The 27,643-nt window shown below is 42.1% G+C and overlaps 1 protein-coding gene and 1 pseudogene across 2 annotated transcripts; one reads left to right on the forward strand and one right to left on the reverse strand.

Annotated features, from left to right (window-relative positions):
• The first annotated feature begins 570 nt into the window (after nt 1–570).
• LOC310782761 (rho-related GTP-binding protein RhoB pseudogene) lies at nt 571–2,325 on the forward strand (annotated as a pseudogene). The gene has a single exon. The product of its transcript is annotated as a rho-related GTP-binding protein RhoB pseudogene (transcript).
• A 2,521-nt stretch (nt 2,326–4,846) lies between these two features.
• LOC310782332 (apolipoprotein B-100-like) lies at nt 4,847–20,900 on the reverse strand (the record flags this gene model as incomplete). The annotated part of the gene is made up of 25 exons (XM_083642999.1): nt 4,847–5,956; nt 6,092–10,833; nt 10,944–11,317; nt 11,524–11,639; nt 11,761–11,936; nt 12,037–12,209; nt 12,371–12,572; nt 12,735–12,865; nt 13,370–13,537; nt 13,882–14,087; nt 14,296–14,463; nt 14,585–14,788; nt 14,904–15,077; nt 15,443–15,638; nt 15,799–16,010; nt 16,147–16,293; nt 16,419–16,536; nt 16,658–17,108; nt 17,222–17,307; nt 17,614–17,738; nt 17,970–18,125; nt 18,941–19,088; nt 19,418–19,563; nt 19,675–19,787; nt 20,846–20,900. 25 exons carry the CDS (start codon nt 20,898–20,900, stop codon nt 4,847–4,849), a joined length of 9,897 nt encoding a protein of 3,298 aa, XP_083499125.1.
• Between the last annotated feature and the right edge of the window lie 6,743 nt (nt 20,901–27,643).

Genomic DNA, 27,643 nt, shown 5'->3' on the forward strand with positions numbered 1-27,643 from the left:
TTCAGCGTACCCTTCGTACAATGCAAAAGTGCACGTCTATGTCCGCATGTATTTAATTTGCTTTATCGTTGACCAATGACGTTATAAATTAACAAGTTTCACGAAGAGCCAGTCCAAATAAACTGCATACTGTAGAAAATCAGCATCTAGGCTGTTTGAATAAATCTTTAATTACATGTAGCCTACATAATTACATGTCGTGGCCAAGATAATGAACACATGGAGCGGCAAAGGCGTGTAGATTTTTTTGTTTTGATGTGTGGAACATGTTTCGATAGCAACTGCGCTCATAATATGAGTAATGTTAAAGGGGAATTACAAAAAAAACGCAGCAATACCCATCATAACGTTTGGTGGATTTAGCTGATCCTGGGTCGGGTGGGTCCTAGTGGTACATGACCCTCCTCTACATCAGGGGAAACCCTGACATCCAATCACCTCTTCCTTTACAAACTGTGATCTCACCTCCCTATTTCCGATTGGATTGCTATATTTAGGAAAGCACTCCAGCGCTTTATAAAGAAAGCGCCGTTGTCTACTGGTAAAGAAGGAACTGTAGTTTGGAGACGAGCTCCGCAACGGGGGAAAACGCAACCCAGTCTCTTTTCCTAGCGGGCTATAACAGCAACGGGACTGGATACATTAGGCTACATTTTCATTTCGGATGTTACATTTGAACACTAGGCAGAAAAGAAGCAACAAATGGCAGATATACGGAAGAAACTTGTCGTGGTGGGGGACGGCGCGTGTGGGAAAACATGCCTACTGATCGTGTTCAGCAAAGACGAGTTTCCCGAGGTGTATGTGCCAACCGTGTTTGAAACCTATGTGGCGGACATCGAGGTGGACACCAAGCAGGTCCAGCTGGCTCTGTGGGACACGGCGGGACAGGAGGACTACGACCGGCTGCGGCCCCTGTCCTACCCGGACACCGACGTCATTCTCATGTGCTTCTCCGTGGACAACCCCGACTCCCTCGAAAACATCCCCGAAAAGTGGGTGCCAGAAGTCAAACACTTTTGTCCGAACGTACCAATTATTTTAGTCGCCAACAAAAAAGACTTGCGCAACGACGAGAACGTGAAGAACGAGCTGTCCAGAATGAAACAGGAGCCGGTGAAGGCGGAGGACGGGCGGGCCATGGCCATGCGCATTGGCGCATACGACTATTTGGAGTGCTCTGCTAAAACCAAGGATGGGATATGGGAAGTGTTCGAGACTGCAACACGGGCATCCTTACAAAAACGACCACGACATGCACCTAATAAATGTGCCAACTGCTGTGTCCTGTCGTGAATGGACTTGTCCTGACAGCTCTGACGTGCAGCCGAGAGGTTTTCCCTGCTGGGAGTGGGACCTCTGGTGTCTGGGCATGCATGGGCACTGGGCAGTGACCGTAGTTTGGATTCTTCCTGCAATCAGATGACCTTGGTTGAACCAAAACTAATGACTGAAAATAAACTCGCTCTAAAACACCCGATAATCCGGAGGTCTAAAATGTACGGTGACAGCATGTCCTCCATACGACCATAGGCCACATGATCCTAGTTGTATGACTGGGGCAGTGTCAAAAATGTCACACAACAAGCCACCACCTAGTGGTAAGGCACCTAACTAGTGGTCGCTGGCTCCCCTAACCTGTTATGGCTTCATGGTGATGAACTGAGGCTAAATGCCAGCTTTCGAGCCAAGATTTCAATTGCACAACAGTATTGTCTTTTTTATTTTATTTGCTTTGAAGTGTCTGCATACTGCCTCACACATTTCTGCCAAGCTGATTGTTGCCAGTCAGAGTCAGCAAGGCAGTCAAATTTGCACTTGTTATTTATGTCCACTTTGTATTGTAAAATGGCTATTGCTCTGCACATTAGCACCCAACTCACAAAGAAGTACTATGGCATAATCAAAGCAACATCGTCCATGGTGTATTATGCTCTGTGTAGTTGCTTCTGCTGTTTTATGCTTTTTGAATAAAGACCTAGCTCTTGGCCATATGTCAGCCCATATGACTCAAGTTTTTAAATTGTAACCACATCCAAAAAGAGTGTTTGAGATACTTTTATTGATTCCACAGTATTGAATATGCGGATATGATATGGTATGTTATGTTGTAACAGACTGAATTGTAACAGATCCAAGCGACTAGGGCCTCTATACATCTACCAGTGTTGAAAGGGAAAGGCATAAGCATCCTCTCTAATTTAGGTTTACAAATGACCAGGGATATATTATATTACAATTATGTAATAAATGAGCAGAAATTAGTGTTTATAGGTAGGTTACTGAGTAACATTATGTTTCTCCCCCAATTGTCATGCTTGGTGGTGACTAGTGACATGCTTGGTGGGGAAAAGAAGGAGGTTATAGAATAAAAGGACATTTAATGCACTCAGGTACAATGGAATTTTGTCTGGCTTCTTTCAGTGTTAGTTAAAATAAAAACAGGAGTAGCACAGAGGGACACTGTCCTAGTGTTTTTACAGCACAATAGAAGGAAATAAGCTCAGAAGTCTGAAGAAAAAGCAACATGAGCTGAGCAAGCATGAGGACAAGAGGGCTGCTTTTCATCACAGCTCACTGAACAAAAACACTTGAGGCAGTGAATTCACCAGCTTTCTGCAATCTGTAAAGTCATGACCATTCTAGCCCATCCTGCACTGAAATGCCTTAGCTGTCGACAGACTGGGAAGACTTGGTTGAATATGCGAGTGATTCACTATTAGAGTGAAACAAGTTGTGAAAGAAGCATTCATGAAAAGACAAGTGGAGAACACAGTGGGCTACACACCAGAAGTTTATGACCCAATCACACCCTAAAGTCATCTGAAATAGGCCATTCAAAATGGGGATGGAAGTAATTACAAGTTACATTAATGTGAAGTAATAAGCAACATAGATTTCACTTAATACACATGTTGAATGAGTTCAGCCCAGCTTCACTGTTGCGTAACTGTTCTCTTTTAGTGGTGGGAGTGACAGCTAATGGCAGCTATGAACATCAATTGTGGAGACTATTGCAAGGCAACTGGGGATCATTTTGACAATGTTAAAACCCTTTGTGGAGTCACAGTGTATAAGGGTGTTAAGGTTATTCTGTTAAGGATGACGTTTCAGTAACAGACCGTCTTTTGTTTTTGTGCAACATTTTAATAACTATAGCTGTAGCTCTATGGTGGATTAGACAACCACAAGATCTTCCATGCCTATAAATCCAGCCAGAATTACGATGGTGTAAAAGTCACATTCTTCCTTTTTCTCTGTTGCTGGGCTTACAGCTCAGGAATGCATTGTACTGGACAGGTTCATTTTTCCACCCCAGGCCCACCACCCCCTGCCCCCTTTCATTTCTTTCTTGATTATCATCTCAGTTCAATTCAGACAATATAATTGTTCTCTTTTAATCTTGCTGTCGTAAATAAAAACTTTTAGATTTTTTTGTTAACAGTGGAAGACAAGACTTTGTTTAGAGTGCCCCCCCCCCCCCCCCCCCCCCCACACACACACACACAACGGCTACAACATTTTACAAGGTTGAGTCACACTTTTTCAATTTTAATGTACTTTTCATTTTGTTTCTTCTCAATAGCAGGCAATAAAACAATAGATGGCGTTGTGGAGTGAGTATAAAGAAAACTCACCTACACAATACTGAAAATCGGTGAAACATGTCTCAGATGTATCTTTCCAATTATGACCACATTAATGTAATAACACCACACATTCTAGGTTTGACTTTTTTTTAAAGAAACAAATGGAAGGAACAAGTGGAAAAACAATACAGAATGTAAGGGAACAGCCAATAAATGATTTGTTCTGGAATAGTCAATAAATTAATCAATGCATGTCTCCATCTCTACACTCTTTAACCTTTTTGTTCATACCAAAGAGGAATAGTCAATGTACTCCATTACAGTTGCCATTGATTTAAAAATAAATTAATAAATAAATGAAGTAGGTGTATATTAATTGACAAAGAACTCATGAATGTCAATCATCCAATTGAGTGACATTATCCATTTCAGTTGCACTTTGATTGTATACAAAATATTTTTTAGGGCTTGGCTTTTATCATTGCTCACAATAACTGTCAAGTGGAATTGAATATGATTCAATAGGCATACTTATTCACATTTGGGATAAGGGAACATGTGTGTCACAGAAGCTATGTGTTTCTTTCTTCTATGTATAGACCTGAGGATACCATATGACTAAGTGGATGGGTATAGTACAGTCACTGGTTTGTATACAATATACCACATTGTGACTTAATTCAATGGATAGTTACTTTCTAATGAATAACTTGGCAGAAATATCCTTTTGAGTTTTGGGGAAGCCGGGTTGAATCAGCAGTAATGCTTCAAAACACCAATGTATACCCCATAAACCCCTCTTAAGGAATATTAGATTATTAAAGTATGTAATACGGCATATTAAAAAAGTACCTTCATTTACACTCCACTTCTATTAAACCTGCCAAGTTTTTGAACATTTACTTTCAATTATATATAGAAAATGCACAGAGATGTTGTATGCAGTACAAATTGTCTTTATTGAAGTCTTCACATATAGTTTTTTAAATAGTACAAGACACAAGGGGAGCACAGTAGGATCAGAACAAATTGCAGTCTACTGTGAAATAATAAACACAATTAGTAATTTAAAAAAAGAGTGTAGGGAGACAAGCATCATGTGTACAGAGTTGTCTTCTGTTGGCATACATTTTTGTATGTTGTTTAAGAATAATTTAGGCTTATTATTGTCTTGCTGGTTACACGACAGGTACAACAACAGTCTTTCCAAATGTGTTCTTTCTTGGACAGCATGTCCTGGTTGACGATACAGTCACTTAGTTGAATTTGGCAATGAATGGAAAAGGAATATTAACATCCATCTGTCTGTCGCTTACTCTTACAAAAGGCTCAACATTTTTGCTTGTCTCTTTAAGGAGCTCGATGACATTGTTGTAAAACGTATTCAAGTATTTGACCAAGGAGTCAATCCAGGACTGGATGTCAGCTTGAAGCTGTTCCAGAGACATGTCAGCAAACATTTCCTGGAGCCTTTCTCTCACAGCATTTATGTATGGCACAACAATTCTCAGAGAATCTCTAACCTGATTGCCAATATCATTCAGGACACGGGAGCTCATGGCATCAGTGTATACATCATTTACCCAAGTGGAGAGCTTCTCTACATTCTGAGATTTTAGGGTCTGGAGAAGTTCCTCACTTTTGCCAATGGTAAAATTCATGAATTCAGACAACTTCTTAATTATGTCTTCCAGCTGGATATCTCCCAGTTTCTTCACAATGACAATCACTTGGCCCTGGATTTTCTTCATTGCCATCACCAAATCATCTAGAATTTCTTGTCCGTTGACAGTGTAGCTAGAGCCAGGGAGAGTGAATTCAATGGCTTTGAAAGTATCATGTATTATTGAAGCAAAGAAGTCTGGAATCTTCTCGATAGCCTCCTCAGATACATCGGCAACAAAGGCACTAAATTTCTGGTAGACTTCAAGTCCAGACAGCTTCTCTTGATATCCAGGGATCTGGAACTTGGTCTCTCTCAGGAATTTAATAGCAGCATCGAGAAGCATTTCAATGTTCTTTTGGTACTCTTTGAGGATCATAATGGTGTTGTCTGTTACTCTTGTGGTTATTTGGGGAATGTTTAATGCTGCCAGGTTGTCAGTAGCCCTCTTGACCATGATTTTACCCTGCTCTGTCGCCTGTTCAAACGAACCCTCTAACCCTTCAACAAGTTTACTCATTCCTGTGTATGTCATGACAATGGGGGTAGACACCATTTTCTTGACTGCGGGCACCATCTTCTTCGTTTTCAGCATCATCTCATAGGGCATCTCCATATTCCAGGTTGTCTGGAGGCTTAGCTTCTCAAAATCCACCACAGACATCTTCACAGCAAAGATATCAACATCTTTTGTTGGCTCGGACTGTCAAAAAGGAAAAAAGGAACAATATATAAATAAGTAAATAATCATATCAGGATTGATATGGACATCATCTACTAATTGAAATCACAAACATCACTAATATAGTAAGCAAATCATTTCAGTATAGACTCTTACCGGGTAGCGACCATAGAGTCTTCCTTTCACTTGGGCTGGGCGCTTAGTCTGCACCTGAAGTCCAATGAGTCCCGCAGATGGAGAGGAAACTGAAAGAATGAGGCCTTCCTGTGGATTTCCAAATATCTCCTGGTTGATTTCCATCATCAGGACAGGCAGATTGACCTTTGCTGAATTGGTGATGGAAGTATCTATAACGCCTTTACTGAAGCTGATGGTGCTGTCATGGTTTCCCTCTACCATCATGTGTTTTACAGACAGGACAGAGGCTACTTTCATTCCATTGACTCTATTCATGGTGGTGGTGCCCTCAATCTTACCGGTCAGAACCTCAAACTCAGAGGATGAGGAAGCATCAAGTCTGATGATGATGTCACCCTGGTTGACGATACTAGCATCAGTTTTGAGTGTGATCATAGCTGTCTTCATGGAGAACTCATAAGTCAGATCACCCATGACAGGGATCATGATGCTCTTCTGCATTCTGGGCAGAGTGATTTTTGGAAAAGTCAGCTTCTTCAGGGCAGATCGAACATGCAGAGCAGGCATTGTGATGAGACTGAGGTCAGGCAGGGGGATGGTGAAAGAAGACATTTCAACATTCATGACTGGAACTATGTAAGCAGGCACAGTGACGGTTTTGGGCATCTCAATGCTGTATTTTTCATACTCTTCCTTTGCTTTGCCATAAACTTCAGTTAGGATGGCACCAGCATAATCCTTTCCAACACGCATGTTCCTGTGCACACTGTTGACATGTCTATTCATGACATTAATGTATGGTTCAATATCAATGTCAATGGTGATCATATCAGGGTTCTTCATGTACTTCAGCTTGGCATCCATGTCAAATGTCTGCTGAGTGGTGGTTAGGAACTTGCTCAGGCGACCTTCTTCCCACAGAGAGCCTTCAACTCTTGGTATTGTCAGACCAAAGAATGGCACAGTCATTTCATAAATGGTGATACGCTCTTTCAGCATATCAAGATTGGCTTCTCCATTCATCTGGGCAAAGATGTTAATTTCCCTCTCACCATTATCCATGGTGAAGTAATGGGAGTATTTATACTGGTTGAATCTAGCCAGACCTGTCCAGCTAGCTTGCTGTACGTCAGAGTTCAGGGTAAGAGCAATGTCATTCTGGAGATCCACCTTTCCAGACAGCGTGAATGGAAGCACAACCACAGCGTTTCCCTTGTTCTTGGTGTCAAACATAAGCTCAGTTGGTGTGACCAATGCAAGAATTGAGTTTGAGAGTGTTCCCTCAACTTGTCCAACCAGCTCTGCATTATGAGAGGCAGTGAAATCAATCTTCAGGTCTTCCACCTTGGCCTGGAATTTGAGCTCTGCAACACTGTTCCTCATGAAGGGTGTTTTTGTCTCAGCCTTGGCATCAATAATAACATGGCTGAAAATGCAGATTTCAGCATCCACACTTTGATTAATTTTGAAGTGGCTGCAGCTTGTTGCTCCAGAGAAAGTCACTTTGGCTGTGTGGAGATCCATGACAACCTCCATGTCACTCTTGTGAGTTGCCTCATCCGAGTAGTCCTGAATTGCATATTTTCCGTTGCCCAGATTATTGATGGTCAGACGAGCAGTGCCAGCTTCAAACAGGACAACAGCCTTTTGGTTGATGGATCCTTCACTGAAGATGTCAATGGATGGCATGTTTACTTCATGTTTATAGGCAGTCTCCATAGTGGCAGAAACTCCATTTTCCATGGCAAAGAATGCATCATTGACAAGCTCTGCTACGTAGATCTCAGTTGTGGCCTTGGCAGTGGTTTTAGCAGAAGCCTGTGCTGACCGTCCATAGAAAGTCATTGTTCCCTGGTGGTCAAGTGTAAAAGCTGTGTGCACAGCCTTGATGTTCTCAGAGACAGACAGACGACTCCTCTTGGGCAGAGCAAAATGAACGCTGGCATCCAGAGTGTAGGCAAGGGGGTCAAAAGTAGATGTGGCCTGTGAGTTGAGGTTCATTGTGAACTCAGGGGTGACTGGTGCAGTTGTGGTGTTCTGCAGCTCAGCTGTCGTCCTGAGGCTGTAGTCAGGTGAGATAACTCTGAACTCTCCATAGAGTTTTCCAAAACAGGGAATCTTGCTCATTTGTGTGACCTTCTCTGTCAGCTCCATGGTGAATGTGTCATAATCAAATGATTTGATTTTCTCTACCATTCCAATGAAATAGGCACTCATGTCATCAATCAGCTGCTTGAAGTCAAAGTCATACAGTTGATTCACAAACCCTCTCACAGGTACATCTATTATGTGCAGCAGAGTATGGAAGTCAATTGACTTCAGAGTAGCAATTGCAGACTGAATCTTTTCCCTCACCTGGTACTCCTTCATAATTCTAACAGCCTCATCCATGATAGTCTCAATAATCTTTTCAACCTCATAGCTGGACAGGATTTCTTCTATTTTGGCATAAATTGCATTGATCTTGTTGGCAATGTTGTGTTTCTTAATCCATGCCATGACAGCGTCCTTGATTGATTTCAGCACATTAATGATTTCCTGAGAGGGGAACCTGGCTATAAGGTTGGTGAAGTGATTTTCCATTGAGTGGGTGAAGATTTCCAGGTCTCGGACAAACAGACTGAAGTCAAATGTATCAATGACCTCTTTCAGTTCTGATACTTTCTCATGAACCTTGGCACTGATTTCATAGTTGGTATCAATGTTCTTCAGCGTCTCAATGCTGTGGTCCATCAACCTCATGATGGTAGTCTTCACCTTTTCAATGACTGCAGGCAGATCTACAGGGATCTGGAGGAAGTGGCTGTCACTGTTCTTGTCATATTTGACAAATCCAGAGATAGAGTAGTCATGGTTCTCAGTGGCTTTGTTGAAGAGGGTGGTGGAGACAGCTCCCTTGAGCTCAATTCCCATTCTCTCTGCATTGTTGTAGGCAGACATTTCCTGATCAAGAGCATGGTCATTTACTTTGGATGCCATCTGCACTGTGAAACTCTGTTCTTCAAGACTCATCAGACTGTTGAACTTGTTGTTCATATTGGTCTGGATGGAGGCTCCATTTTCCAGTTCGTGAGTGGTTGAGGCTCTGTACTCAAATGACTGCATGAAAACTGTTGGCTCTGCCTTCAGAAGGAATTTGCTGTACAGTTCACCACTCTGTTGTCCATACAGATACACTGCACCATTTGAGTTGAAAATGCCATCAATGGTCAGAGTGAAGGGTTCAGCAACAGTCTTGACAGTGCTGTCCAGGCGAAGAGATGGCGAGTTGAAGTTAGCAACATTGTTGATCTTCATGCTGAAACCATCAACCTCAATGTCAGTGGCATGTGTCATGCGGGATCCCAGGAGTTTACCATTGGTGTTACACTTCGCAGAGATGGTCATGTCACGAATGTGCCTGACTGATTTGATTTCATAGGTGTGCCTGAGCTCTTCCTCTGACAAGATTGCTGCCATTGTCCCAGTGAGCTCTCGGTTCCAGGGCTCTACCTTTAACTGGGCTTCATTCACAAAGTTGACAGCCATGATCTTCAGGTCATTATTCACAATAATTAAGCTAGTAAATGAGGCAGGGAAAATGTCCATGTCAACTGTGATGTCATGCGTGTATGAGTTCTTCTCATTAAGGAAGTTGTTAGTCTTGGAGCGGAGGGCAAGGGATCTGAGAGCGTACTGAGTTTGCGAATGTGTGAATGTTAGGGAGTGTGTGCTATCAGTCTTCATCTCATTAAGAGATCCAACCAGGTTGTTGGAGAAGGTCAAGCCATCGTCATTCACTCTGAGGTTCACCCTGTTCCTGGCACTGGCATCAAATAGGTTGCCATTGAACATGCTGTTGAGATAGACCTCCGACCTTCTAATATGTGACTCAACATTGAGCTCAGCTGTGTTCTCCTTTAAGGCTCCCTTAGTGATGACAGACATAGAAGCACCACTGGTGTCACCATGTGCACCAAAAACATTCTCAAAGGTCATTGGGCTGCTCTGTGCAGTTGTGGTACAGCCGATGGTCACGCCATTCGAGTTCAGGGTCAGGGTTGCCTTGTGAGAGGCTCGGCTTGCAAAGACGTTAATGGAGGCATCAGCATCGATCTCCATGCCAGAGGGGTTCAAGGACCCAGAGAGCAAAGAGTAAGCGCGATTCTCTGTATCATCAGCCTGATTCTCTATCTTGATGCTGGCCTGTGCTGTAGAGGCAGTGATGTCTACCTGACTACGAATCATCCTGTCAGCAGCCTTGGTCACAGAGTCAGAAAGGATGGTAAGCTCTGCATCTTTGTAGCCAATGCTAAATTTGGTGGTGTGCTTGATAGGGTCATTGTTCATGTTGGTGTTAGACTCAACCAGAAGTTGCTCATTTTCATATGTTGCCTTGGCCTTGTTCACAACATTCAGTATTGCAGAGTTCACCCTCAGTGTGGACTCGATTCTTGCTTCTTTCTTGATGGGCTCAACAGAAAAAGACTGGGAATAGGTGGTGCTGGCAGGCATGGATCCAATAGACAGACTTGCGTCCATGTTGGTATCTCCAGTGAGCATGTCTGAGGCTAGGGAGCACTGGGAGGTGATCTCCAGAGATGACTGCAGACCCAGAGGGCTGAAGGCCTGGATCCTGTAGCTTGTAGTTGACAATACTTTGTCTGAGAGAGCAACGGTTTCCAACACACCAAAACTTGTGTCCATGAGCTTGTGCTTCAGGGAACCATCAATGGTGAACTTCAGAGTCTCCTCTGGTGTGTCACTAATCTCTGCAGCACCTTTAATACAAGACAGGTAAGGCAAATCAGTCAAATATTAATAGTTTTATTTACATTATGTTAAATATCAAATTCATGATATATAAAGCTACTAAGAAAGATCAAGTTACCCTCAGACGTGAAAGAGAGAAGTTCCATGGGACTGTCAGCCACGACTTTGAACTTGGCCAGGAAGCTAGGAGACTCTGCAGTGTTGTTGCCAGCAGAGGCAATTCCCTCCCAGTTGTAATAGTTGCTGTTGACCTTGGCAGAGACTTCCACCATACCCATGAGTGGCATGGTGAGATCATATTCAGAGGGGATGGTGAAGGTGGGCACCTGGATCTCCCTGGGGGTAAGCTCCAGGCCCATCTGAGGCATAGACACATGTGGGGTGGTGAGCATGGGAGGTATCCTCAGCTCCTCAGATGACTTGCCTCCAAGAGGCAGAGGGATACTGATGGTCATACGGTCCTTGCTGAACTGGTATCTGAATGTGCTTTCACTGAAAGGACGAAAGAGTATTTGTTAGATCAATAGATATTACATTTTAAATTAACCCTCAATGTGCAATAAAAAAAATAGAGTTGTGCTTATTTTATGATTTCATAGAAATGCAGCTGTGTGTTTTCCATGATATCTGTACATGGAAAAGGGAGTAATTCCTAGTTTAAGAAGCAGAACAACTTATTGTTTGTTAGATTTACTTACAGGTTCATGAACAGGTTGTCAGGCATGGAGGGCATTGCCACCTCTGCCATAGTGTTCCTCAGAGTATGAACATAGGGAACATCTGTTGTGATCTTGTCCATCCAGATACTGCTGGCCTGTTTAAAAAAAACATCAAATGTCTCCAGATTTTGTCTAGAAATTACATACGTGGTCAAGAAGAGTTGATGTTTGATGAAGAATTCTACTAAAATGCTTATAATGATGATATTTTTTCACCTCAACAGCCCTGGTGAAGATGTGGCCCAGTTTCATGTCAGTGTTGACCACCTTCTGGTCCATGACATCCTCTGCAAATTGACCGAGGAAGGCCTGGAGGGCTTCAGTGTAAGGCACGAGCATCTTGGGGTCAGAATTCATGTTGGACATCAGCTGAACCTCAGCCTGTTCCTCACCTAAAATACAAAACATACAATTTTACCAGTCAACATTCATGAAATGGCGTGTGGACATTAGTCTTTGAATTCCATAAAAATAAATGTTACACTTGCGTACCATATTTGAAGATGACTGCCTGAATGGAGGAGGTCTCTGGGAGCTTGACATCACTCTTGATCTCCATGGTAAGTCCCTGAGCATTGCTCATGGTAGCCGTGACAGAAGCATCAGTCTTGAGTGAGGGGACTACCAGCTGAACCTGCAGCATGCCATCAGTCATGGCCTGAACCCTACGATGAGCAAAACCATCATGTAGTCAAACAATTTGTTCATTTAAAAAAATCTGCATAATGCCTATCTTATGTAGACAAGGGAAGTGTTACATTGTTTTATATTAGTCATACAATGTATTAATTTGACAGTGTTTGAACAACAGACTAAGTTTACTCACTTGGCACGGCCGATCAGAGACAGTTGAGGGATGTTCTTGTTGTTGATCTCGAGGGTAATAGATTTTCCTTTGGCACTGCTGTCGGTGATGCCCAGCCTGATGCCGGCCTCCACATCAAAGTCAGGGATCTGAACTTGGGTGGTGAAGACATTCCTGTTCCTGTTGTATCTCATGGTGGCTGTGGCCTCAGTTGACTCAGTGCCTAAAACCACAGAGTGAGAAGTATGACTTAAAAAGCTGAGGTATTTAACCATACAAAATTATCAAGAAGGTTATAACATGCAGAAATGGCTTAGTGGATACCCCCCCCCCCCCCACACACACACACACACACACACACACACACACAAGATGATGCTCCTACCCTCAGCTCTTAAGGTCATCTTCAGAGAATCAACCTTCTGGCGGCCGTCCTTGCCCTCGCTGAGGAGATTATAGGCGATGGTGGCAGTATATTCAGTGACCCCTTTAGTAGGCAGGATGTCTACAGCAAACCTATGGTATAAAGAATAAAGTTGAAAGACTGATCACTTTTTCACCTTGTTAGCTAATTCTCCTATCCAAATGTATACATATCTAATGATAAATACCAAAAAAGTTAACCAATAATACAGTGTCAGATTATTTTTTATTTAAATCTTTTGCAATAGGCTACCCAATATCCTCCCAACATATAAAACTAGCAACTTCATAACCTGTGAAAGTGAAAGCAACATGGCACGGCAGTGCATTTTTGACAGTTTCCCAGACCCGTTTCCTTTTCTTCGGACATCATGATTGTGGACCCGATATTTGCTGTGAACCCGCCCACTTTTGAAATGTCTCTCCCTGTGTTATTATGTCCCACCTGACATCCTGTTTCAACTGGAAATATTTCAAACTACACCAGCAACTCACCATTAAAATTACATTTCCTTGTCACCTTAAGAATGGTACTCATGTCATCAATAATAGTACATTGACCAAATATACACATGCAGTCTTCACATTATAACTTACATAGTCTCTCCATTGAGGGGGAAGTAAGGAGCAGCAGTGCTAGCAGCACTAGCAGAGCGTGCTTTGGTGCAGTACTTGACTCCAGGGAAGAGAGGGCTGCAGCTCGAAGAACCTTGATTGTCTGGGATCACAGCAGCATGGCCACCGCCCACAATCAGCAGTTTATTGCTGTTTCAAAAAGATGCAAAAGCAGTTTTCAGTATTTTTCAATATAAATATCTCATCTGTGAATGCAAAATGCCGGCCCTGTTGAAACACTGTCACCCCAGTAATGGCTTTTTCAACAGTGATTTATTGGATTGAAGAAATTATTTTGTTTCTGAAATATATTGGCTGAGCTGTTAAAAAATAAGTCTGACTTACAAACAGGTTAACAAGGTAAAAGGAAAACTAAGTCAAACTCTTTAACAAAACAAAGTAAACATATTTAACACTTAGCAGGTCAAATAAATATTAAGACCATATATATATCCATGCATTTTATGTTCTGCTACTGTTATTTACTACAGTACCTGACTCTGAAGAGCTTGGTAGTGCCCTGTGGGGCGGGGATGGACAGCTGAACCTGGTCCTGGTCCATGGTGATCTTGGCATGGAGAGCGCTCTCATGGTACATGTTGGTGTGCATCTCAACAGTGGAGACGACAAATTCAGGGAGATGGACTCCCATCTGAGTCACAAACTCAACTCCCATAGAGGGCATGAAGGACAATTCCTTCTGTAAAGAAAAAAATAGATCAAATGACATGAAATAGTTTGCAGAGTTAGATGTATGCAAGACAAAACTACTACTACTACTGATAACACATTTTAATGACAAAAAAATTTACACACTTTAAAGATGCAAACAATAAAAACACCAACCAAACACCAATTCAAAATGTCACAATCATCATTTTTCGGATTGTTGGATATTTTATATTTACCATGTTTGGTGTCATGTGAATGCCTCCCTTTGCACCAGCAGCAAAGATTCCAGACAGAGCAAACTTCAAAGGCAAGCCAGATGCTGTTGGCAAGGTGAATTTGTTGTCCATGAAGATGTAATGGGCGAAGAACTCATTGTCAGTGCCGGACATCAGTTTCATCATGGCCTAATGAGAAGAATGAATGCCATGGTTAAATTGAATGTTCTCTCATTCTGGGAAAGAACATGGTTTATAATTTGTTGGGCAGGTGTTATGTGGAGTGAGCGAACTGAGCGAAGGGCAGTACCTGCTTAGGAAGAGTCTTCAGGAAAATCTCTGCATACATTTGTGCGGAGTCAGCGATGAACTTCAGATCGTTTTGCTTGATGTAGCCAAGCTCAGCTCCCATGAGCCTAAGGTAGGCCATGGCCTCTGGGGACTCCTGACTCTGCAGGTCCTTTGCCAGCTTGTTGAAGTTGCGAACAATTTCCCTCGCAAGGTTTTCAGGCACCTTAGAAAAGAGTTCCATTGAGTCCAGTAGTAGTGGTATCAGCAGAAATTGATCAAATTACACATAGACGTAACCGGAAAAAAACCCATAGGGGAATGAATAAGTACAATACTACCTTCTGTCCTTGTGTTCTCAGGGGAGCAGTCCATTTCTCCAGAACCTCATTGATGTTGGTTGGCATCTTATCTCCGGCCCAGTACAGAGCCTTGGACACAGTGTCTGGGAAAAATCCATTCTTTCCAAACAGAGCCTCGATGGTTGGCTCAAAGCCCTTTCCTTCCATACCAACCTACAGGCCAATAAAACAATTAGATTCAGGAATAGTGTGGGTTTACTGTGATACAATCTGGGCCTGGGTCAAATATGTTATAAACATGTAGTGCTATTTATGGTTAGTTTTGTACTACTTCAGTGGCAGATGGGAGTGTTTTACCAAATAGAATAAAACAATATGTGCTAGAAAGTTTACACAAATAAACAGGAAAGCACAATTAAGTATATTTTTATTGTCCAAATGTTCTAGTGTTGGAAACCCCGCTCATCTGGTACCCCAAGCCCTAATGTTATTTGTAATACTATTTGATGCAGCACAGTTCTGATGGAATCATAGCAATAATAATAACCAATTACTATAACAGATTTTGTTTTATATACCTCCCACATATCCATGTTGTAGCCAAAGGCTTTCAGGGTGGTTTCTAGCAAGACCTCTCTGGGCAGTTGGCTGGCGGGGTCAAAGACGATGTTGCCCTGTGTCATTCCCAGCTTGTAGTTGCGGGACATTGTGGTAAAGTCAGTGTGAGTGTCGACATCAGTGGTCTGCAGGGCTTCCATTATCTTCCTACCCAGCCTGAGGAGGAAAATTGAGATTAGAAGCTAGATCCAAATAGTCGGTTGTTAAATCAGCAATGTTGGTTCAATGAAATGAGGCGCCAAGCACCATAAAGCAAGCAAGTAGAGGGTTCTATTTGTCTTTAGGCACTCTCAATGTAAAGGAGCTCCATTCTTACTCCTGGGTCTCTGCATCTGTGGAGGAGATGATGTTGTGGACGTGAGAGGTCACAAAGGCCTTGACCTGCATGTTCCCGTCCTGCTTAAGCAACTTCTTCACCATCTCAATGTCATTGGCCTCAGGATTCCTCATCAGGATCAGGTAGGCTGCCAGGCGCTTCTGCACGGCACCCTTGCCGTACTGACTGACCCTCTGGAGGTTAGCGCGAACCTGGAGAAGAAAACAAACAGGAAGTGGCATTTTATGCTGGGATGAAAGAGGTGTCAAATCGGTCAAATCAGCACATGTACAGTAGGTGACTTATTTGTACTGTGTATCTGTTGAGAGACAACTGCAAGTTATCTACCTCAGCAGTTACAGGCATGCGTCTGAAGGCCTGGATGGCAGCCAGCTGGACAGACAGTGTGGTGGTAGGCTGTCTCATGCACTTCAGCAGGGTGGACTTTATAGCGGGATCTGCAGCCTCCATCGCATCTCCCATGTTACCAACAACCTGCAATTTTGAATGGAATAGATTAGAACATCAAGTCAGAAAAAAAACAGAACAATAATACAGTAGCCCTACAATGTGATATTATAATGGGTGCATCAGAGCTGATTTGACAACTGGTCACTCACCCTCAGAGCCAGGAAGGTCACCTCCTTCTCCCCAGCGCAGTCTGCGCCCAGAATGGAAGCCATGAACTCAGACACAGCGGTGATCTCAGGGGTCACTTCCCCCTCAGCCTTGTATAGCCTAGCATCCAAGGTAGACACTTGTGATTGGAAAATGTACAACAGAATCCAGCATTCACTGTCACAGAAATGATCAAGACTTTCTCCAAAGCTCAGAAAAGACGATTGCTCATTTCACTTACTTCCTGACCACGTTGCTCAGAGCATACATGATGGGTTTGCTCTGCTTGTACTGAGCCATTGCCAGCATGTCCTTGACCAAGAGGCGGGAGGGGTTAGACAGCAGTGCCAGGGCGTAGACGGTGCCGTCAACCTCCATGTAGGCCGAAGTGTCGTAGGTCCTGAGGATGCTCAGCATGGCGCTGCTGCATTCCGGGGTGCCGCACTGAGCCAGAGCTTGGACGGTCAGGGATCCGGACATGTCAAACATCTCAAGGGCAGCGGGGCCCAGGATGTCAACCTTCAGGGCGCGGAGCTCGGACACCAGCTTCTGGAAGAGGCTGGCACGCTCCTGGCCCTGAGCGCTCTGTGCCAGGGTGCTCAGCTCGCTCATTACGGCAATGGCAGCGTCCTTGGTCTGGACGGGGGATTTGTCGTCAGCAGCCTCCATGGGCAAGAACTTGATGTTGGCATCTTTAGAGAATCACAACAAAGACCCAGTAAGGCAACACAGACTATTTTGACACTTTTAACATAATTGAGCATTTTTTAAACATTACAACATACTCAAAAACCTAAACACTCACTGCTGTTGAAGACTCTGTCGTTGATCTTGCTGCTCTCCCTAAAGGTCATAGTCTGCTTTACCAGAGTAGAAATGCCATACTCATTCCTGTTTTCAATGACAGAAGAAGAGAAAATGTGACTAATTCTAGGCAAGAATGGCACGTTCAATACAGAATGTCCTCATTTCTCAAAACCGCTTGCAAATATAGGATAAAGTAATCGTGAAATGAAGTCAAATTCCAAGCAATTTAGCTAAGAAATTGGTATATACAGATAGCCTACAGCAGAATCCTCTAATTTACATTCAAATGCTTTAAATGCACAAAGTAAGGTCTGTTTAGAAGTGTAAACATTTGGATGAATGAGGTGCTCCTTTATTATTGTATTGCTGCCTTTTCCTGTCCAAACTCACTGGCTAGATAAAGGCAGGAAGAGGTGTTTCTCTGTGCAGGTTGCAGAGGTCATGTGCTTCCTCTGGAAGTCAAAACTGTAGTCGCAGGTCTGGGTGCTGCTGATCATCTTGGATAGAGGGTAGTGCTGATGGCAGGGAGACAACATCCATGTTTTGTTAGATTACAGAGAACTTTTACCATTCATATAAATCAATAATTAACAACAGTGGGTAAGTAGTAAAAAATAGCAGTAAAATAACAAAGTCGTAAAAGCATTTTGACCTTTACGCTTTCGGTTCCCAGTTCCCCAAACGACTGAGAATGTGGTCCCCAGCATATCGGAAAACGTTATTCAGAAGTGGATGTCGGCTCTTACCATGCCAGAGATGAGGGCCAGGGGGCTGGTGTGTTCCCTCTGGGCGATGAATTCGTCACATTTGGAAAGATCCCGGGTAACAGTCACATCAGTGGCGACGTCATCCACAACGGTTTTGACAAGGTAGTCAGTGTCACAGATTCCGTGCACGGTGGCCTGAAAATGGTGAGGGGTTTCGATAGTGAGGAGATTGGAGAAAATACATTCTTAAACATCAGACCTTTGTTAAATTGTGGTTTACTTCAGTGCCAGATGGGTGGGGTGGGTCTGTTACATAAGACTAGAAAAGTTAGAAAGTGTAGGAGAGTATTTGAATTTTTACTACACTTGACAACTACTGTTGTTCTGATGCAGTAAACATCTGATACAGTAATCCTCACCTGCCTGCTTCTTCTTTTAAAGACTTATTTGGGGCATTTTGCCTTTTTGGATAGGACAGTGGGTGGCCATGTCATGCGACAAGGGACCATGGGTCAGATTTGAACCCGGGTCGGCCACGCGAAGGACTGAGCCTTGGTGGTACGCGTTCTACCAGGTGAGCCACCGGGACGCCCCACCTGCCTGCTTCTTAAGTAGGTTAAAACAAACACTAAAAACTTGCAACAACATATCTGTTAAACGTCCTTTCTGTCAAATAAATATCGACATGAATCAGATTACTTATCGAGCTAGAAAGATTACCCCCGTTATGAGAGCAGGTGATGCCATTACCAAGATAAACTTATCTAGGACTTTGACCTGCAGATGAGGATTGGCATTGTGAGGACATGCTGTGACAGGGTGGTAGCTATCACCTGCCATCGGGGCAGCTTATCTATTCATTGCACAACTTGTTTATCTTTGCATGTTTTTGCACCAATAAACAGAATGAAGCTCTCCTTGGTGACTCAGGCCTGAATTGATTGATAGCAGCTGTACATGTTGACAACACATCAATAAGGAACTTCCACTACCAGTAGAGCAGTTCTTACCATTGCGTTATTCCTCTCCGCTTCCATTACAGGCACAATAAGGGTAGAGACGATGCCCCTCTTGATGTTCAGGATGTTGGTAGGTTCGTCCTCCTCGGGGAAGAGCATAATGTTCTTCTCTCCTATAACCACAATCTTCAAGGGGTTCCTGTTGGGGAGAACAGATAATTTACACCCTGCCACGAAGCTTGTCCATCACTTGTTCGGCTGTTTGTTGCCATATCTTTTTCTATGAAATGGGGCCTTGTTTTGCCTACTTGTTGTGAGTTTATTTTATTTTGAATTCCAACACCTTGCCCCCTCAACAGATCTTCTGATCTAAGGAGGATTTTGTTTATCTTCAAAATCTCACAAATAAATGCTGCAGCCTATATATAAAACATTTGAGTGATTTCAACTTTTTTGATCATGTAGGCCTCGATTTTAGGACTAAGCAATACAAAAGACGACTGAATCTTTGTTGGGAGAATGACCTACTTAGCCATGGCGTCATTGAAAGCTTGAGCCCCGGCAGCAGGACGAGATGCGAGGTTCCCGTCTGAATCCACATCATAGAGCTCAGTCAGAGAGCACTCTGTCGTGCGGAGGATGAAGCTACAGGTCTGGGGCACATCGATTTCAACCTGTACAATAGAGGAAAAGGAGTTTGCTTAGAACTACCCGTGTTCTGTTCAGGGTCAGGAAGGACACACAGGCACGCTGTTGGCAGTAGCGCTCGGGGCTGAGAGACGTACCCTGCAGGAGACTTTGGGGCCACTCTTGTGATTGGAAGCTCCGACAACTCCGTTAAAGGTCTCAGTTTCATAGTCGTACACAAACCTTCTGAAGTTCTTGAACCGTTTGGCCACTAAAAAGAGTTTGGAATATCAGTTAGAAAAGGATAACAAGAAGGGAAGGGTTAATTAAGTCATGCTGTTTATTTATTACGGACTCCTATCTAAATGCTCTCTGTAACTGCAAGGCTATTTCTTTGTGATTGGTGAATTGTTCTCAACTATGCTTTAAATAAAAAATGTAAAAAGAAAAAAGAAATGTCAGTAGAGTAGTGTTGTAACAATTAATCAGTAAGTGTTTGACACTGTACAACCTTTCTTCACTGCTAATAAACCACACACTAGCTTAAATACAGGGAATTTTGACTGTTAGTTGGGGGGGGGGGGGGTGCAATCTTTTCAATCACTTGTCCAATGCATAATCTTATGAATCTACATTCAGTTTATATTCATTATTATTGTTCTTTTCTCATGCTAAATCACACAAATGCTATAAAGTGTAATCATACAGATCACAATGTTTACAATTACATCTGTAACTTACATAAACACGTTGGTAATTCGTCATCTTGCTCTGTAAAGGATGGGAAAGCACACATTTGAAAAAGCCACAACCTCATCTAAATGTCTTCGCTATAAGAGCATCATTCAAAACCATATTATATGAATTAGCATGAGTAATTCAACCATAACTGTATTTCTGTGCTCAGATACGGTGTTGTGAGTTTTGCTCATCAGTAATATGATACAAGAATGAATATAACTGAGATTTGTCTCAATACTGTTCTATGAAGAGAAAAAACTATATTTTGTTTAGTTAGTTGGTGTTAGTCAACAACTGCAGATCTTCATTCTAAAACAGGAGATGCCACATTTGAGAAATATGAGAAATAATATGACAGCTATAATGACTAATTATAAAGCTCACAATTTGATCATTCTAATAATTAGTCTGTTACATACAAAATAACAACATTTTAGATGTAATAATAGATGTGATGTCTTTTAAATACTCAACATCAGGTACGATTCTTTTCAGATTTATCATCTTTGAAAGAAACTGATAACACTACCTCCATAACTTATATTATAGGTAATATTACATAAACAGCTTGTCTCTATCAGTACTTACGGGCTAACGTGTAGGTGCCCAGCAGCAACAGAAGGCAGAGCTTGATAACCCCCATGATGGGTTTGGAGAAGCTCTGTAAGCCTTCAGGATAGTAGAGTCCCCCTCTTTCAGTGAAGACTAGTTTTCGTGCTATTGTCTTTTTGCTTTTATACTTCTCCAACCTTATGGGAGTTGCGAATGTGTTGCCCTGGTTCCAAAGTCTGAGCAGTCCTTGTGGCAGGCCAAAGGTAACACCATTTCACAAACCGTGCAAAGACTTGTCTGTCAGCACTGGGTGGAATGGGATCTGATTGCGTTAAATGGCTACTTGTTTGAACTCTTGATTGAGTCTTTGCAGTTGTCTTTTTGAAACATTAATGGAATTTATTTCACAGGAATAACTGTATGAATGTTTACCATGAAATAATACCATGGATGCATTTAACTCAACAACACATTATGAAATCAGATCTAGGTCATCTAACAGATAGCTCCTGATCTCCTGAATCACTGGCTTTGATTGCTTGCCTGAGCCTGCCTGACGTGCTAAAGAGGCAGTATACAAATTAACTCAATTGTGCCAGCAAAGTATTGGGGTATCTTTTACTTTTTTACTTAATGTTGATCTACTGTAGATCTTTAGGTTTATTTTGTGGCTCATTTATATTTATATTTTCAAATTATTGTCATTTGATTATTCTAGTTTTGCCTTATCCTGGGGAAAAACAGAAATGTGTACAATTATTCATTAAACTCAGGTAAAAGGTTACAGTACATAGTCCTTTAAAGATCCATAAGTAGGTGAAAGTGAAATCCTAGGTGAAAAAATCCACTTACTGATACTGATACTTACTGAAGTAATCCTTTGCCCCATATCTGTTGATCAATATGAATCATATGGAAGCAGAAAGAAAACCTGAGTCACAATAGCTAGTGTTATTACATGCCTGCCAGCTAGGAGTACCTTGGCAAACAATGTAACAAGTTATAGTCTTTCTCTGTGACAGTCATGACAACACCTCTAAATCTTTCAGTAGAAAGAGTAGAAAGATGTTACAAGTCATCATAGAGATGTGTGATTATATGTCTATGAAAGTCATTGCTTATAGTCTTCGAGAACTATCAGTAACAAAATGAATAGGTTTGGCACAGAGAACAATAAAATATATTCATAATCTCATTTATATACTCATTATTATTAACTAATTATTTAGTTAAATTATCCTAATATTTGCTGAATAAAGACAGGCTATTTAACTGAGTCAGGCTTTGAAAGTTTTGTGCGGGCTGAAATTTTGCATGGCGGGGGGTTATGATCTGGGGAAGGTCATGGGCACATCATCAAGTCCTGGAAAATCCTGGAAAACACCTCCCGCCCATACCCCAGGGCGGGCGAGGCTGCGCAGCGGCCGAGCTAGTGAGCCCCCACAAGATTTCTAGTATTATCCTTTTTATTATAAAAGAGAGCATGTGGGCAATCTCTGTTCTCTCTCTCTCTGTTTAAATTTTTGTCCCACTGATGATGTCATCAGTGATGTCATAAATCACTGATGATGTCATAAGTGATGTCACTTGAGCAATTGAGGAAACTGATGATGTCATTGTGACATCACTGATGATGTCATCAGTGACACACACACACACACACACACACACGAGAGAGACTGAGGGAGAGGGAGAGAGGGGAAAGAAACTGAGGGAGAGGGAGAGAGACAGGGAGAGGGAGAGAGAGGAGAGGGAGAGAGAGACTGAGGGAGAGAGAGAGGGAGACATTGCGCGCCAATAGGGCAGGCGAGTCCACGCAGCAGCTGAGCTGCATAAGCGAAATGCAGGGCCAGTTCGGCGAGCTGCAGAGCGGGCGAGCCTGTGCAGCAGGAGAGCCTAGGATTCGAGCGCGCGTAGCGTGCGAGATGCCTAGTATATATACACACATAATATTTACAGCGTGGCCTAAGGCCGAGCCATCTAGAACAGGGTTTGTCTTTAGGTTATGTCCGTCTATCTGTCCCCACAAAAGTAGACAAATCACAGCTTATTCTGCTATTATGCATAATGTCATGAAATAGAAACCCGATGTATCACTGGGTATCTATCTAACAGCACTGAAGTTAAAGCTATATGCAATTTTCAGTCTGCTAGATGTCACACTAAAACAGCCACATCAGACATAAACAAATCATATGCAGAGTCAAAACTGAGGGGAATGCTTTGCAACATGGGTACCTGGGCTAACAATACTAGTCCATAAATGTTAATATCTTCACAAATAACATGCAAAGATTCCAAAAACAAAACTTAGTTTAATGTAGATGCAAAGGAATAATGTAACTGACTCGTCAAGCTGCAACCTCGGGCTTGGAAAGATGAAGCCAATGTGGAGTTGCCAAAAACAGCAGTTCCTCAAATGGCCACTTGAGGCTGGCTCCAAAAGGGAGCCAATCCCTATATTGACCCCCATGTTAAAAAGCCTGACTTTACAGAATAAATAGGCTACCTAAACATGTTTACAGCTTGGTTCAATAAATGGTTCTGGTCTCTAATTTCACTACATTTCACTACACTTCATTACAACTGTACGGGGGTGAATTTTTAGAGAACTCACCCGTTTAGAGTCAAATAGATGATAAAAAATACTGTTTTGGACATGATTGACAGGTCGCCTGTCCAGTGATTGCGCAGCTCCCCTATCATGGACCAATTATAGCAGGCGGTGCTTCGGGAAACCCCTGGTCTCACATGAGAACCAAAATGGCAGCGGCCAAAACGTCAAAGTGGAGGCTTCAAAACGGGAGTCCACAAACCAATGGGTGACGTCACGGTGGCTACGTCCATAGAGCTTCGAAGAACAAGAGCTGCTTCAGTGGGATGAGAAGAACAAGAGCTGCTTCAGTGGGATGAGAAGAACAAGAGCTGCTTCAGTAGGGCGAGAAGAGGGCAGAAGCGCAAGAAGCCAGTCTGCAAAACCAGGCACCGCCTACATCTGTGACTGTGAACAGTGCCAGAGGGACTGCCACTCCCGTGTGGGACTTTACTGTCACAAGAGGTGCTGCTCTGCTCCAACATCACAGTGGACAACCAAGAGCGCTGATCCAATGGTCCCACAGGATTTCAGGATGCCTATAATCTCTCCGATAACTCTTTGAATGGTTGAGATAGCTCTCTCAGCTCAAGAGTTACGAGTATTTTAATTATGTGTCTACAAGTAAAACGTGAGAAAAATGGCTTTAAACATTCCACAACATTCCCTTTTCTACAGTGGCATTCCACCAAAAGCAAAAATAAATATTCTCCCTTTTGTTTTATGAAAATAATTAGCGGCTGAGCGGCTGAAAACCATATCACTTATATGTTTAATATCTTAAACACTAACTGGTAAAAACTATATTGTATGTCTTTTTTTATCACCATGGAATTGAAGAGATTGTATTAGATTGTAAATGTAGAGATTGAGGGTTATTCTATATTGGCAGGACTGCCAATTTTCATTAAAACTTTGGAGTGACATTTGGTAACCCTTTATTTTACAGGTACCCTAGTTACATATGAACTATTTGTAATTACACATGAACACCAAATGTAATTACACAGTAATTACCAATAGTTATAAATGAAGTTCATATGTAGTTACATTGTAACAGACCTGTAAAATGGAGTGAGTCTGTTCAACTGTAGTTCATATGTAGTTACATTGTAACAGACCTGTAAAATGGAGTGAGTCTGTTCAACTGTAGTTCATATGTAGTTACATTGTAACAGACCTGTAAAGTGGAGTGAGTCTGTTCAACTGTAGGTCATATGTAGTTACATGGTACCGGACCTGTAAAGTGGAGTGAGACTGTTCAACTGTAGTTCATATGTAGTTACATGGTACCGGACCTGTAAAGTGGAGTGAGTCTGTTCAACTGTAGTTCATGGTACCAGACCTGGACCTGTAAATAAGCTCCCGGCTGGGACAGAGATTGCTAAAACCCAGTGGTGGATTCGAACCACTGAACTTCTGATTGCAAAGCAGGCGGCTTTAACCCCTCAGCCACGAGGGCTTTCCAAATTTCATGGTGGAGTTTAAGAGGATAACTGTATGTCAGTCAGATGTAGTTGCTGTCACTTCATAGCTTTGTTATTATACACAGAGACTTGGGGGAAAATATTGATACTTTATTTAGTTGTAGGTATGATTTTGTCCAGAATTCCCATACAAAAATTCTAATAAAAGTATTGTAGATATAGAGGTAACAGTGAAACTCTAATCAAAATAGCCATTCTTCTACATTCTAATTGTTAGCTTATTGTAAATGAGTCATTTCCCCATCAATTTCCCAATTTCTCAATTTGTTGGGGACCCAGTCGAAGCCCCTCAAAGACCCCTTTGGTCACCAGGCCCCCGGATCATCTCTCCCCAAAGTCTATACCCAGCCCAGCCCCCCCACCCCCCCCCCACCCCCACCCCCCAAAGTCTATAAATCCCCTAATCCGCATAAGGGGGGAACTCCCCCCTATTTGCTAAATAAATTGTATGAACTGTGCTCTAGAAACATTTAGTTATATTTAAAGATTTTAAATAAAAAAAATCATTCTAATAATTTTCTGAATTGTGGTGTAAATAGTCCCACGAGCCATTTACAGCTCATGGGGGGGAGGGGGGGGGGGGGGGGGGGGCTGGCACAGTCACACTGCAGAAATGCATTCACATTAATCAATATTGCCTGTCTTTCAAGCTACAACTAACAAAGTATCAACATTTCCCCCCAAGTCTATGCTTATAATCAAGCTAGGAAGTGACAAACTACATGTGACTGACATACAGTTATCCTCCCAAACTCCACTAAGAAAGTTGGAAAGCCCTCGTGGCTGAGTGGGTAAAGCCGCTTGCTTTGCAATCTGAAGTTCAGTGGTTTGAATCCACCACTGGGTTTTAGCAATCTCTGTCCCAGGCCAGAGCTTCTTTACAGGTCCGGTCAGGGCCGTAGCCAGGGTTCCGAAATAGGGGAGGTCCAGCAAGGGGAGGCGGATTGAGTTTTTTCCCCCCCCTTTTTAAGCCATATTTAGAGTAATATATCATTTTAAATCAACATTAGGATTATACTGTTGTGATGTCATTATTCAGTATATTCTCTTTCATGTCACCACCTGCTCAGCTCTCCTGTCAACATAATTGTAACTAACAAACACAAACTGTTTTAGCCAAATTCATATCAAAATGACACCTACAAACACAGGTACACAACCCAAGCCGTACACAACACACAAAGTTACTTAGACAGACTAGACACTTACTTTCTTGGTTGTTGCTAAAAAATCTGTCAGTGTGTGTCACTCACTGTCTGTCGTTCACTCGCTCACTGTCTCGCAGCTCGCTCACCTTCACCTTATCTCGCCAGGCAGACAGACAGTCATCACTCACCACCATGCTGCTGCTGCTCTCTCAGAATCAAGTTACCGCGGACGCGGAGTAACCTTAAATGGTTTTAAGGCTATGGTAAAATCTCTTGAGAACAGGCTGTCTGTATGCAAATGTTTTATTTGATCATTTTAATGTTTTTCAATTGTATGTGTTTATGTGTTTGTTTGTTGTAACTTTGTGTTGCTGCTGTTTCTTGGCCAGGTCTCTCTTGTAAAAGAGATCTTTGATCTCAATGGGACAAACCTGGTTAAATAAAGGCTAAAAAAAAAAAAAAAAAAAAAAAAAAAATCTCTGAAATATTAAAAAAATCTCTGAAATATTAGGGGAGGTCCGGACCTCCCCGTCCTCATAGCTAGCTACGGCCCTGGGTCCGGTACCATGTAACTACATATGACCTACAGTTAAATAGACTCACTCCACTTTACAGGTCCGGTACCATGTAACTACATATGAACTACAGTTGAATAGACTCACTCCACTTTACAGGTCTGTTACCATGTAACTACATATGAACTACAGTTGAACAGACTCACTCCATTTTACAGGTCCGTTACAATGTAACTACATATGAACTACAGTTGAACAGACTCACTCCATTTTACAGGTCTGTTACAATGTAACTACATATGAACTACAGTTGAACAGACTCACTCCATTTTACAGGTCTGTTACAATGTAACTACATATGAACATCATTTATAACTATTGGTAATTACTGAGTAATTACATTTGGTGTTCATGTGTAATTACAAATAGTTCATATGTAACTAGAGTACCTGTAAAATAAAGGGTTACCTGAGTGACATTTTAGTGTATCCCCTTGTGAAGCTAACATTTCGTTCACAAACTGCACATGTAGTAACTTGCTATATTGCACAGGGAAGCCACGGCGTTGTTACTTTTTATTTATTTTTTACATTGTGTCCAATATTGTCCATGGCTTTATTTAACTCCACTGAAACAGAACACTGTTGTCTAACCTTTCACCTCCTAAGAAAAGTCTATGGAAAAACTCTTGGATCAGGATTACAGCAGACGTGAACTCTGCCAATGTAATCTATGGTACGTTCTAGAGTGAGAAGATAAGTTAATCAGGCAAAAGAACAGAGCATGACAGTTGAAGCATGAAGACTGTTGCATAAGAGTAACAAGAGAGGACTGGGTAACATCATAGAAAATATGTCACTGGGCCTGGAGCAAAGGGCCAGGGATGAAAGTTTCTTTTGAATAACACATGACTAGATTTTAATCAAATCAAATCAAATAATTTTGTGGGGAAGAAACAGCATATTAGAGAGATCACTATAGTCAATTAACACAATAAATATTTTCACAGGTAAAATAAGCTCACACAGTTCTATTAAAAAAAATCATATTGTTGCAGTCATGTAAATAATACAATTAATTTTGCACAACCA

The sequence above is a fragment of the Poromitra crassiceps genome (genome assembly GCF_964638095.1).
Source record: "Poromitra crassiceps genome assembly, chromosome: 9".
NCBI classification, from domain to species: Eukaryota; Metazoa; Chordata; class Actinopteri; order Beryciformes; family Melamphaidae; genus Poromitra; species Poromitra crassiceps.